The sequence below is a fragment of the Amphiprion ocellaris genome, chromosome 14 (assembly GCF_022539595.1).
Source record: "Amphiprion ocellaris isolate individual 3 ecotype Okinawa chromosome 14, ASM2253959v1, whole genome shotgun sequence".
NCBI lineage: Eukaryota > Metazoa > Chordata > Actinopteri > Pomacentridae > Amphiprion > Amphiprion ocellaris.
In genome coordinates this window covers 4,383,035-4,397,042 of record NC_072779.1, presented here as the reverse complement: position 1 = coordinate 4,397,042, position 14,008 = coordinate 4,383,035, and the positions used below count along the sequence as shown (strand labels likewise).

The 14,008-nt window shown below is 37.3% G+C and overlaps 1 protein-coding gene and 1 long non-coding RNA gene across 2 annotated transcripts; both read right to left on the bottom strand.

Moving 5' to 3' along the window:
• Window positions 1–134: 134 nt before the first annotated feature.
• cdkn2aipnl (CDKN2A interacting protein N-terminal like) lies at window positions 135–3,531 on the bottom strand. Its single transcript, XM_023286080.3, has 3 exons — window positions 3,285–3,531; window positions 559–664; window positions 135–476 (listed from the first exon to the last, which is right to left on the bottom strand). The coding sequence occupies exons 1-3, from the start codon at window positions 3,494–3,496 to the stop codon at window positions 468–470; spliced, it is 327 nt and encodes a 108-aa protein (XP_023141848.1). The 5' UTR covers window positions 3,497–3,531; the 3' UTR covers window positions 135–467.
• Window positions 3,532–9,203: 5,672 nt separating this feature from the next.
• Window positions 9,204–10,584, bottom strand: LOC129350447 (uncharacterized). Its single transcript, XR_008603851.1, has 2 exons — window positions 9,539–10,584; window positions 9,204–9,424 (listed from the first exon to the last, which is right to left on the bottom strand). It is a non-coding gene; the product is annotated as an uncharacterized LOC129350447 (long non-coding RNA).
• Between the last annotated feature and the right edge of the window lie 3,424 nt (window positions 10,585–14,008).

Sequence of the window (14,008 nt, the reverse complement as noted above, 5' to 3'; positions counted from 1 at the left end):
TTTGCTTGTGAATTCACTTATCAACCACAAAGTAGCTCCAAAATGTAAAAATGCCCATTACACACATCTATATTGGCATTATTTATGATATATTTTGCATTATTTTTACAGCAAAAAAAAAGCAAACTCATGAGTAGAAAACACAAGTCCTTTATTCTGCTTCAGACAGCAACACTAAGACATCCACTGTCATCTTCCACATGAATTTATAAAATAAAAATATCCCTAAAAACAACAGTACACTTAAAAATGTAACATCATGGTTAGAAATGAGTGACCAAAAAACACTTTGCCATCTCTCTACAACTGAAAGTCTGGAAATCTGAGGAAGACAGTCTTTCTGCTTTTCAAATCCAATATAAATGAGGCAGGATTGTAAAACCATAAAAATGTGGTCCAAGCTGATGCAAGCACATCCTGTCGGTGCTCAACAGCTGATCACTCTTGATCCAAAACTATCCTTCCGATCATCGACCCTGTGATAGAAAAGACAAATACATGAGGAATTTTCTCTTTCAACATATCTGTGTGTATCGGTGTGTTTCTCTGCAGACCGACCTGTTGCTTCTTCATAATCTCATCTCTCGTCTTGAAAACCGGTGCATCCTCCACCACGATGCCTTCAGCCATTTCCTTCACTCTGTCCAGGAGCTCAGTGCTATACCTGCCATTAGTGAAGAGATGTGTTATCTCAATATAACAACCTTAATTCACCCCTGTGGTTCAGATTTTTTAGAGAAGGTTTAGAGAGAAAAATAGACTATAGCTATATATATATACACGCACACACACATAATTTTTTGCTAATTTCTTTCTGTATTTTTTAGGGTTTTTTTTGCTTATTCTATATTTGGGTCTATGTATTATTATTATTTAGATTTTTTTGGTTTTATTTTTTGGTATTTTTTCGATATTTGGGTTTACATATATATATTCTTTGTTTTTTGCTCATTTTCTTCTATATTTGGATTTATATATTATATTTTATAGTTTTAATGTTATTTTTGCCGTTTTTTCTATATTTGGGTTCATGTATAAAGAATTTTTTCTGTTTATTTTATTGGCTCAAAAATGTTCATCACGTCTTCTTGTTGATACTTTAGTTTCTGATTCTTTTGTTCAGACATTAGGTGAATGGATGGATGTTATTTACCTTGCTTGACAGTTTCGGTGAACACTCTGTCAGCCGGCTGATTTTGACACCGGCATTTGTGGCACGCCCAGTAGAGTCGCAAATGCCGGCTGTCAAAATCTGCCAGTTGACACGTCACAGGCTGTCAGTGAGACGCTTCTGAGGAAGACGAGAGTGTTCGCCAAAACTGTCAAGCAAGGTAAATAACATCTGTCTATTCACCTAATATCTGAACAAAAGAATCAGAAACTAAAGTATTTCTTTTTTGGATCATTTTCTTCTATATTTGGGTTTATATATTATTAATGATTTTTTTGTCTTTTCTTTTTTGCTATTTTTTCTATATTTGGGTTTGTATACATAGATATTTTTTGCAAATTCTTTTCTATATTCAGCTCTTACAGGGTTAACTGAATGATTCTGAAAACAATTTGAATATAATTATTGGAAAACTAATTGCACCCTATGCAACCTTTTAGGGGTGGTTTATGCTGCCCTCTGATTAATGAACACCACCTAATTTAGACATGCACTCTGTGGTTTGACTGACATGAGCCCAGTCCTGTTACTTAATAAATACACCTCATACATTTTGCAGCGTGTCTGACCCAGAGTTTAAACTGCTGTGTCAGAAGTTTTACAAATTCATGCCGTCCTTCTTGTGTAACAGTCACACTTTTGACAGAGTCTCATGTGGTAATGTTCTATTGCATGCTTTAAATCTATTACACAGTGAATATTAAACTCAAGCTTGACATATAAAAAAATTATATGACAAATCAAATCACAAAATCTGTCAGAAAAATGGCACGTCAACATTTTTTCAAAATTGTTTAGCCCTACTGCCTGTATTAAGTTTTTAACAGGTTGTGTTCACTGGACATTACGCAATATATTGAACCATTACCACAGGTGACACCCTCAAAAGCATGACTGTAGCATGGATTCGTAAAACCTCTGACACAGCAGTTTAAACCCTGGGTCAGACACACTGCAAAACATATAAGGTGTAGTTATTAAGTAACAAGATTGGGTTTATGTCAGTCAAACCACAGCCCACATGTCTGAATTACATAGTGAAACCATTGACACAACCCTTTAAACCCTGGTTCTGACATCCTTAAGTTAATCCTAAACTACAGCCTTTGGAATTTGCTAATTGCATAGATTTAAATTGTGATTTCAATTTGTGACTCTCCCCTTAAGGTTAATAGAAGTTTAGATGTGGCGTCGCAAAGTTTGGGAAAAGGTACATCAAGCAAATATCTTCCATAGTGGTGCAGTGTAAAGTAGTGTTCACATTTCCCTGTTGAGCTTGAGCTGTGAGGGGACAGGAACAAAAGAGGGAACTTTGGATAATAAAGACTATAACTTACTAAGACACACACTTGATTGAGGAAGCCTCAAACAAGTTCTAAAATTATCAGATTTAATTTGATGTATGTAAACCAAAGGTACTGAAAGAAACAGAGATGCTTAGAAGGAAACTAAAACTCAGGTAAAATCAGGAAAGGCTCTCGAACAAATGTTATGAGAGGAAACTTAAAAAAGGTCACTGACTCAGCCACAATAATTTCCTCTGGCAGATAGTTTTGATTTCATTTCCCATCATATGAAAGGAGAATACATTATCGAGGCTCCTTTAAGGGCCAATATGAACAGGAAAATTGATAACAGTGATGTTCATTTGGGTGTCTGGCTATTTGTTTTTAAGAAAGACTTGAAAATTTGTGAATCTGTCCTTTAAAACTCTGCAGAGCTGTGTTATTGGTCGTTTGGCGGCCAGAGAGGGCAGCAGTGAGTCCGATACAGCGCTAAAAACATAACACGAAGAAGAAGCCGCAGACCAAAATATTACACAAAACTACAATTTATCAATTATTAGCTTTTCTATCAAATAATTTACTGACCTCAGGTAAGAGGAAATATTTAATTTGTTTGTATTTAATGTCGAGTTCGTTAAATATTTAATTGAGGAGCGGTCAAGTCGAGCGCTAAGTCGTTGGCTTAGATGCTAAACTGTGACTAAACATACTACGCAGAGGGATTTTTAACGGCTGTGACGCAGTTTTATATCAGTCAATTGACGGAAAATGTAAGAGCTGTCCGACAAAACGGCGAATTTATTCCTAAAAACACACTGTTTACGTACCGACAGCCGAGGAAAACGTTGTTGGCCCACACCATGGACAGGGAGAGGAGCTGGTCCAGCTGCTCGTCGTCGAAGTCGCCTATGTTCCGCAGGATGAACTCCCTCCGCGGCTCCCAGTGCTTCTCGCTCTCCCAGTAGCCCCGGTAAGTCTCCACCTGGTCGGCCACGGCTCTGTTTTGCTGAATGAAATCCTCCACGTCCAGCGTAGACATCTTGCTCTTCCTATGGTGGAGTCAACAAGGGCTGCTTCCTGTTTTCCAAGCGGGTCTTCGAGGTTGTTTTTCGGCTAAACTTGTTTTAAACAGCGCCACACGGTGATGGCGGTAAGTGCTCAAAGTGCGACATGGCGACTCATTCAATTCAAATTCACCTCAAGTGCAAGTCCACTCTGAAGTATAATGTCATTTTAGGATGCAAACAGAGGTTAAAAACTTTCTCTAAAAATGCCATGTGGTGTTTGGTTATAGTTGTATGTTGATTTTACGCCTGAAAACAGCAAAAATATCAACTATGATACCTGTCAACTATGTTACAAAATGTCTCGCAATTATATATTGACCCAGTAAGTTTACTAGAAATGTTCTGTCAGCACGACACATATCTTAATTAGCTAGAAAGAAAACATTTTCTCAGGGAAACAATATTTGTTTTATCCAATCCTACCTAAAATGATATATTTTCTTTCATTCTGAACACATGCAGGGATTTTCCTATGATTTCACAGCAAATTATGTAAAATATGATGTTGGTTAAAGCTGTACGACTTGTTTCTGTTGGGCAAACACTTCAAATATAGATTTAAATATTTCAAGATAAAGCCCCAAACCAACAGATGGAAGAATGAACTCCAGCTTTACGCTAAAGCTTTTTATTATAGGACAGACGGAAACGCCCTGAAACTTTTTTCTTTATTGGTTTTCTTTATGCTACTTGAATCACACCCGTCACAGTTTATGTTGTTATTATATTTTTGTTTATTTTGTGCTTGTTGCCTTAGTAAATACTGTATCAACATCATTTAAAGTTTTGGATCATTGAATTGTGTCTTGAAGGATTGTACCTGAATATTACACAGTAAAGAAGTTAATTCAAATGCAAACATTTAGTCAGCAGTAAGTGAGTATTAAAGATTTTTTGTCAAAACATAAACACAAACACATACATAGAAACAGGAATATGCACAGGGTATAAAAGGTGCTGTGGCATATTATCACTTAACAAGTAACTTTTTGTGTGCCTTTGTTGGATAATTTGCTCATTCAAATTTGAAGTTATTGCAGCAAAATGAATCAAGTGAGTTTATTTATGAATCTGTTTAAAATGTGTAATTTTGTATGATGTCATATGATCAAGAAGGAAGCTTTTTATATTACACTAGCTAAACTAAACTTACAATATGCTTAAATTTCAAAAAAGAAAAATAAACTTTGTACGTTTTTATAAAGAAATTTGCTAACTAACAGACTGCACTCATTTTGTGTGGTTTGTTCTCTTTTTGGCTTTATGGTAAAGTGGCATGTCTGAAATATAACAACAACAATAACAAAAAGCAATATGATTATGTAATTTTAAATTTATAATAACAAAATATTTTTATTTTGTCTCACTGTAGAACTCTTTAACTGAAAACTGATGAGATTATTTTTACCTGGACGCTGACATTGATGCTCTTAAACTAAATGCATCCGTCTGTAATGTTAATTACACCTGCACCTTTTCCACTGGCATGTCAACATATTTGCTGTGAAGACTGCCTGGCTGTATTAGTCTTTTAAAATTGAAGAAGGCTACTCAGAGTCTTTTCATTGCTGCCAGCGAGCCTCACTGGCCAGCCGTAGAATGGAGGGCCAACAGCTTCAGGCTTCTTTGGCATCTTGCTCCCCCTTCAAGTATGGAGGACTAAAAGTGCCAAAATTAAATAAATAAATACATCATTAAATAATTAATTAAATATGTCATTAATTAATTAAAATTGGAATTAAATATTTCATTAATTAATTAAAATTGGAATTAAATACTTAAATGTGTTATTAAATAAATATATCATTAAATAATTAAATATGTCATTAATTAGTTAAAATTGGAATTAAATATGTCATTAATTAATTAAAATTGGAATTAAATACATAAATGTGTTATTAAATATGTCATTAATTTATTAAAATAACAATTATTTTAAGTAAAAAACATATTTCATTATTTCACGATTTAATTAATTATTTCATGGTCCTTGTGTTGCAGTGGATCATGAATTAATTTTATCTGTCAACCTCGCCCGTCAAAGTCCGTGGGCGGGACTAACGTGAATCTAGTCTAATCCACTGCTTTTGTCTGCCTTGAAACCGGAAGTAGAAGTCTTTCTAAACATGGTGGCTGTGTAGAGGGAGAGTCGCTGTGAACTTTCTAGAGAGTTGGTGAGAGATATTTTAGACCTTGCAGAGTATGTGGAAGCAGGACCTGCTGACCGCGAGCATGTAGCGTGTAAAGCAGAGGAATTTATTGACGTTGTTGAAGTTATTTCCGCACTTTCCGACCAAGATGTTGACCGTAGAGTGACTGCAAATTTAGAGGAAGTACTCCGCCGGTTTTCTGGTACCAGGGTGCAACAGGAGCACACACAGGGACCAGGGCGTTTGGCATACCGAGGGAAGTTCTGGAACATCACGTTCTTTGTGGATTACCAGCCTGTCAAATTGCAGCGATGCTCGGAGTGTCGAGCGCTTTTCCTTTAGGACCTACTCGGCGCGGCACGGCTCCGCTCGTCTTTGTTTAGCCGCGATTCCACAAGCATCTACTCGGCACGGTACGGCTCGTCTCATCTTTGTTTGCGAGCGTTTCCATACGGACTAATTTTCAGCACCTTCTCGGCTGAGGTTCCCAGCGAGCTGAGATGAGCCGATAATGTGGCGTTTACATAGTGCAGGCCACTGATTGGACAGGGAGTGACGACACAGAGCAACTTCAGCACGAAAACAAAATCCTGCATTAAAAAATGACTGTAAACAGCGACGGTGTGCATTGCTCTTCACGAAACTCTCTGTTCTTCATAATTTTAATGTGACAGCCAGACCTGTACCGTGGGTGAATGAAGAGGTCGAGACTTTGTCTTTGGTGGCGGACCAAAGAATACAGAGAGAGCTGGACGGAGAAAGTTTATCAGGAGGTCTCTGAGCGGATGGCCGCTCACATATACAGTAGACTGTATATAAAGAGGACAGAAGCAGTGTAGGGAGAAGCTGAAAAAGCTCAAAAATGACTATCGGTCCACCCAGGACCACAACGGCCGGCGTGGGTCAACCAGGAGGTGTTGGAAGAGGTTTAATGGAAGCTATTTACTGGCACCGCACCGCCAGCAACAGGAGGGAGACTCAGCCGCTGCATTGTTGGAGACGTTCGAGGACGGTGAGTGTTTTGTGACTTCAAGAAACTTATACATCATTTATTCCATTGGTGGCAACCTTCTTTTAAGCAAACAAGTATTTTTAGAAAGTAACGTCGTTGTCTCCTGTAGCAGACAATAAGATAACTAGTTAGCCATCGGCGCTAACTCCGTGCTCTGCTTGTATTTCGTGCTGCTGTTTCTAACGTTTAGCTCTCAGAAGCTAATACTTCAGTCAGCATGCCGTGTTTTTCTTGTACTTAGAGTGAGTGTTTATTTCTGTTCAAGAATCCCTTTCCACATGCGAAGCCTACTCCACCTCCGTCGCGGAGCCCCCGGCTGCCCTGTCTCCTCTCCAGCACCAGCTCGGACACCGACACCAGCACGTCACAGCAACGTCTTATCACCGGTAAGACACGGTAAACAGAGAGCATGGTTGATTTTCGTATTATTATTACTACAGGTGTAAATGCCTGCAAGCATGATCAGAACAACGAGACCAATGACCAAGAATTGAGGCAGGTGTAAATGCAAACTGTGCAGCAGCCAGCTCAGGAACACCTGATGAAAGCTACATGTAGCTACAGTGACACATAAACAGAACACATGCAGCTGCATTTATTTTCTATTGATTTAACAAGTAAGTCACTCTAATTAATTTACGTTCTGGTGCAGTGTAGTATTGCAACCATTCTTCTTATAGTCACTAGGTAGCTGTGAAACTGAATGAAAATATACATAAAAATGAGAAAACACAGCTCTTCTTAGCAACTCCAAAATGTGCACAGGATGAAATGAAGTTCACACCACGTCGTTTTTGTTTGTGGTGGAGCAGTTACTGCTTGTGCTTTGGTTAAAGCGAAGAGTGCCAGAAGTTTATTAAAGTATCAAAGACATGATCATGATTGAAAATGGATGGACGGGTGGCTAAACACATCACATCATAGCTGTGGAGTCCTTCCAGCTCCTGGGGATTACAATCTCTCAGGACCTCCTGAAAAAGGCTCAGCAGAGGATGTATTTCCTACGACAGCTGAGGAGACATGGCCTGCCACATGAGCTGTTGATCCAGTTCTACACTGCAGTCATACAATCTGTCCTGTGCACCTCTGGATCAACCACACAGCAGGACAGAAACAGACTACAGCCCATAGTACGGACTGCAGAAAACATCATCAGAGACCCCACTCACCCTGGACATTTGGACTACAGTGCCCTGTACACAAAAATCGCCACTACTGTGTTTATAGCAATTACCATTTTGCTAATGTGTTCATACATTCCAGTCTAGCTGTACATTTCTGTTTATATTGTGTTCTATTTTACTACTATTTCTTTTTCCTCCCTGTTCCTCTTTCTATTGTTTATTTTTTATTATTCTCTTCCATATTCCTAGGATGACACCAACAGCCGAAACCAAATTCTGTGTATATTGTGTACTTACTTGGCCATTAAAGCTGACTCTGATCACTTTTCTGTCTTTGGTCTAGGCAAGAGGAAAGGGGGCCACAGAAAATTGGACCTTCCTAGCGTACTTGTGGAGATGCAGGCTGAGGAGGAGTGGAGTCATGCCCAGCATGATGAGAACATCTGGTTGCTCCTCAGCGAGGCAAGAGAGAATGAAGCTGGCCCAGAATACTGCCTTCAACCAGTCATTCCTGGGTGTGCTGGGGCAGCTGGGGTAGCTGGGTAGGCAGTGGGCAGCCGGCGAGTGTGAGCGAGTCCACCTCCCATAGACTTGAGATTTACAAGTGCTGGTCATATAATTAGAATATCACGAAAAAGCTTGTCTTTTGGACAACTGTCAGGTCAGTAGTCTTCCCCATGATTGTGTAGCCTACAGAACTAGGCTGAGAGACCATTTAAAGGCCTTTGCAGGTGTTTTGAGTTAATTAGCTGATTAGAGGTGTCTTCAATATTGAACCTTTCTACAATATTCTAATTTTCAGAGATACCAAATTTGAGATTTTTGTTAGTATTCAGGTATAATCATCAAAGTTAAGAGAAATAAACATTTGAAATATATCAGTCTCTGTGTAATGAATGAGTATAATATACAAGTTTCACTTTTTGAATGGAATTACTGAAATAATGAACAACTTTTTTCATGATATTCTAATTATATGACCAGCACCTGTAGTTGTATATAGTTTTACTTTTAGCCCTCCACTGTAGGAGAGGCCCACCACAGTTTGTACTTTGCACATTGTAAATAGTTTTGATTTTGCTGCTGACTAATAAACTATTTTGTGACTTATGTGATTGCATCATAACTTTTCATTTTGTCTGTTAAGACACTGGTAGGAAAAGAGTCAACAGTCTGAACCAAACAATTCTATATTCCCTAATAATGTATTTGTGTTTAATGGGATTTAACATGTTTTAACACAAACTCCTTTATGGTTCATAATTCTGGTGACTGAATTACACCAAAGCAATACTGATTTATCAAACTGGAATTTTCTTAAAACAGCTGTTTTAATGTTTTGGCGTTTAATTTTTTATTTAATCTTGCTAACCTTCACAAACAAACAATAGCATAGACACATCTACAAAAGTTTATTGTCAGAATTGCATTAAAGAAAACAATAGCGGTCCGGGGACAGAAAAACAGAAGTATAACAAGAAGAATAACTTTGCATGACACGTAGTGCATCAGTGCATCCTGTACATCTCTGTCCTCCTCCTCTACACCTTGTGCCACTGCAGGCTCATGTGCTGCTGCTTCAGGTAAATCCCATGAAGTCTCATCAGAGAGCATCTGAAACACATACACAGCATACATATTTTAATACCTAATAGCGACAAACTGCAGCCATTACAGGGTCGTTCACAGGACTGATACACGATAGCTAGCGAACTAGCATTAGCTTACCCTCACATGTCTTCAGCTTGATACTGCTGTATCGCCTCCCAAACTCTCCTGTGTGTCTCCTGAGTGTTTCGACTCGTCGCTCTCAGCTTTCTCCGACTCTTCTGTTACTCTGAATCTGACAGAAAGCCACAGACCGAGCAGCAGGTGTACTATCGCCTCCATGTACATTGTTGCATTGCGTTTGTGTCGCACAAAAATGACGGTAAGGGACTTTCGGGCCACCGTGCTATGACGACTCAACCCACGATGAGGTGGTACTCAATGTAATGGAAAAACAACTAAACCGAGACGAGCCGTGGCGCGCCGAGTAGATGCTAAAGGAAGTGCTAAAAGAAAATTTGTCTTGCACCGAATGTATCAACATTTGGGAAAGAGGACCGAGTCTTTAGCGGTTGCTAATAAAGTTTTGTTTTATTGAGTATCCAAACCAACGTAGAGGTGAATAGCGCCACCCAGTGTATCGGAATGTGTTCACAAGCTCTGCGTCAATCCATTATCTGGAATCGATTTGCCTTGACTTGATGTGCAGGGTAACCAATCAGGTGTTAGGATCCGCCCACCGACTTTGACGGGCGAGGTTGACAGATAAAATAAATTCATGATCCACTGCAACGCAAGGACCATGAAATAATTAATTAAATAGTGAAATAATGAAATATGTTTTTTACTTAAAATAATTGTTATTTTAATAAATTAATGACATATTTAATAACACATTTATGTATTTAATTCCAATTTTAATTAATTAATGACATATTTAATGCCAATTTTAATTAATTAATGACATATTTAATGCCAATTTTAATTAATTAATGACATATTTAATTATTTAATGATATATTTATTTAATAACACATTTAAGTATTTCATTCCAATTTTAATTAATTAATGAAATATTTAATTCCAATTTTAATTAATTAATGAAATATTTAATTCCAATTTTAATTAATTAATGACATATTTAATTCCAATTTTAATTAATTAATGACATATTTAATTAATTATTTAATGATGTATTTATTTATTTAATTTTGGCACTTTTAGTCCTCCATATTCAAGCGCCGTCTTTCCATGTTTCTTGCTTTGCCAAAAGATGTAAAATTCACAGAGCAGGTAGTGAAATATCTACACCACACACACACTCACTCAGTCACTCAGTTGCTTTCATGTTTCTGCCTTCTTCTCATTCGAGTGAAATCTACACTTGACCAGCCTGCCAGGAATGATCAGAGAGAAACGCTGGACTTTTAACCTGCAGTCTATGTAAAGAGGCTTATGAGCAGTCATTCAGGCTCACAGATATGCACAAACACACACGTGTGGCCTCCTTTTCCCTCTCTGGAGACAGATATATGCCCAGCAAGAGTCTCCTTTCCTTCTAACTCTATCATTCACTCAGAGTGGAGGGTTTGGGGCTTGTTTTGACATGAAGTCATTGATATGCAGAAGGATTCCAGGGGAAGGCAACGTGAAGACAGAGGGACGGACAGACACACCAGCTTGCTGCTCTGTCGCTGGGTGTGTTTCCAGAGCACATAAAGTCAGATAAAAGCTACATATCGGAGGAAAATACAGGGCTTAGTTTTATTAACTTACTGTGAACTAAAACTGAATTCAATTAAAAATAAATAGTAAAAATGACAATAAATTAAATGAATAATTAGCTAGATTAGCACGCAAATCAAGCAAGGGAACTAGGCAGTTTGACAATTAAATTAAAGAACAAGATTGAGGTTTAAAATTATAAGTCAAAAAAAATAGAGAATTAAAGAATTAGAGAGATAACATCACACCAAAGAACCAAGCAGCTAAAAGTAAAATAAAACAAGAGGGAACATCTAAAATAAACAGGACATAATACAGAATAAAACACTGAGCTAAAAGTATACTTCACGTAAAAGCAAGTGTATAAAAGTGGGTTTTAAGAAGTGATTTAAAAGAAGTTACTGACTCTGCAGGTCTAATCTCTTCAGGCAGGTCATTCCAAAGTCGAGGTCCTGATGGAGAACGCTCGATCACCTTTAGATTTAAGGCTCGACTTTGTAATGACCAGAAGGGATCCACCTGAGAATCTAAGGCCGCGAGCAGGCTCATAAGGGGTCAACAGATCGGAAATGTAGCACGTTTTCACCATAATTTTTAACTTTTCATTCAGAATGGACATAAACAATCCCAAACAAATCTTCAGTGCAAAACTCATTTATGTTTTAAGCTACTAAAGCATGGAAGCTTGGAATATCACAGACTTATTGAATTACCTAAATGTCTGAAATCTGTATCAGAGTTGAAGCCAAAGAAAGACCGAGCAGGTTGGAACAGATGCCAGACATGAAAAAATGAACTAATGTCTGTGCAGCTCTAGACAGGAATCGTTTTTTTTCTTCCAGTGTGACAGGTCTGGTGAGGATTGAAAACACTAAAGCGAGCTGATTAAAGGACTGTCTCACCTGTAGAGATCCACTCTGGGCCACATGTAAAGCTAAGTCCAAACACCAGGCTGCTGTGAATTTGAGTTACTTTGTGAATCTAAAATAATTAGCATGCTGCTCTGGTTCAGCTTAACTTGATTGACTGAAAAGAAGGCCAACACATTAAGCAGCTTTAACGTTTATGTTAATTAACATCCTAATTTAAGCATCTCTTTGGTCAGATACAAAAGAAACAGCTTCAGTTTCATTGGGTTTGTCAAAGTTGACAATTCTGAGCAAGCAAAATTTAGAAACAAAATAAAAACTTTACGATGAATGAGTCAGACTACAGCCTCCAGTGTTTAAGTTGGATTAATTTGTAAGCTGTAAAATGTTTTTTGACATTCTCCTTCTTTGCCTTTTAAACATATCACAGATGTTTCAGCTTCCTCCTGTTTTCCATGCAGCTCTGAACACTGTAATTCTATTTCCACGCAGTGTCAGTTTACTATAAGTGGTTACAAAACTGATGCTCAACGGTCAGTGTTCACGCACCGACACGACAGACCACTAGAACCCGGTGCTGTCTGGATCTTCCTACTCATTCATGCACACACTAAATGCATCTCTGTGCAAAGAGTTGCACTATTTTTTTCTCCATGTATGCATGTATTAGGACCCATTTTACACTGTTAACTTGTAACTCCAGGGTCAATATGTAATTGCGGGACTTTTTGTGACAGGTATCATAGTTGACATTTTTGCTGTTTTCAGGCCTAAAATCAACATAAAACAACTATAACCAAACACCACATGGCATTTTACAGAAAGAGTCTTCTAAATATTATATATACAATTGAGTAAAATTGAAATTGAAAGTTATTTCTAAAGATACTGTAGTAAACCTGTTGACATGCCACAAATCCACACTTGACTCACACACTACTTTATTTTAAATAACTCAGAAAGCCTTGGAGTCTGGCCAGTCTTTTCTTCAGGAGGAAATGACATCATGTGGAGCAGGTCATGTGATCTGGAATTAACACACTTCCTTGAGAGGTGTTTTTGTAATGGGGAACTTAGTGGAAAGTGATTTCCCGGACACAGATATAATTTGTTATTTTCCATATAAAATTTGATATATTGCCAGAAAAAGAAACATCTGTCATGATTATCTCAACTTAATAAAAAGAACACAATCAAAACTATTTCTGAATACACTCATTTTGTTATTGTTTAGCTAATTAGAAGATGGTTGTTATTAAATTGGGACGGTTATTTAGTTGGCATTTTAGTGAGATCCAGTCATGGTTTATTTTCAAGTGACTGTTTCCATAATAAATAATTATAATATTTGTAAAGATATGATCATAATAAACATAAAACACGCTATTTTAAAAAAAAATTAATAAAAATTTATGCAAGATATATCCCATGGACTTCAAAAGTCCCTCAATTATATACTGACCCGGACAATTTTTTAGTCATTTTGGACAATTTTTGTGTCTTGGGGATAATTTTCAAGTCACATGGGACAAACTTCATGTCATTCTGGACTCATTTTCCGTAATTATTAATAATTTTCAAGTCATTTTGGACAATTTTTGAGTCATTTTGGACAAGTTTTGAGTCATTTTGGACAATTTTCTTGTCATTTTCAACAAGTTTTTCACCTGGGATCTTTTCTCATCATTTTGTATAATTTTGTGTCTTTGGGATTATTTTCAAGTAATTTATGACAAATTTCTTGCCATTCTGGACGAATTTTCTGCAATTATGGATAATTTTCGAGTCATTTTGGACAATTTTAGAGTCATTTTCAGCACATTTTATGTCAGCTTGAATCGTTTCTCGTCGTTTTAGATAATTTTTGTGTCTCTGGGATAATTTTCAAGTCATTTAAGACAAATTTCACGTCATTCTGGACTAATTTTCAGCAATTATGGATCATTTTCAAGTCATTCTGGATGGGTCAATATATAATTGTGGGACTTTTTGTAATATAGTTGACAGGTATCATAGTTGACATCTTAGTGATATCCAGTCATTTCTTATTAATCGG

Coding starts and splice junctions, on each gene's coding strand:
- cdkn2aipnl (XM_023286080.3), bottom strand. CDS start 3,496: ATGTCTACGCTGGACGTGGAGGATTTCATTCAGCAAAACAGAGCCGTG. Junction 665..3,284: donor AACGTTTTCCTCGGCTGTCG/GTACGTAAACAG, acceptor CACTAATGGCAG/GTATAGCACTGAGCTCCTGG.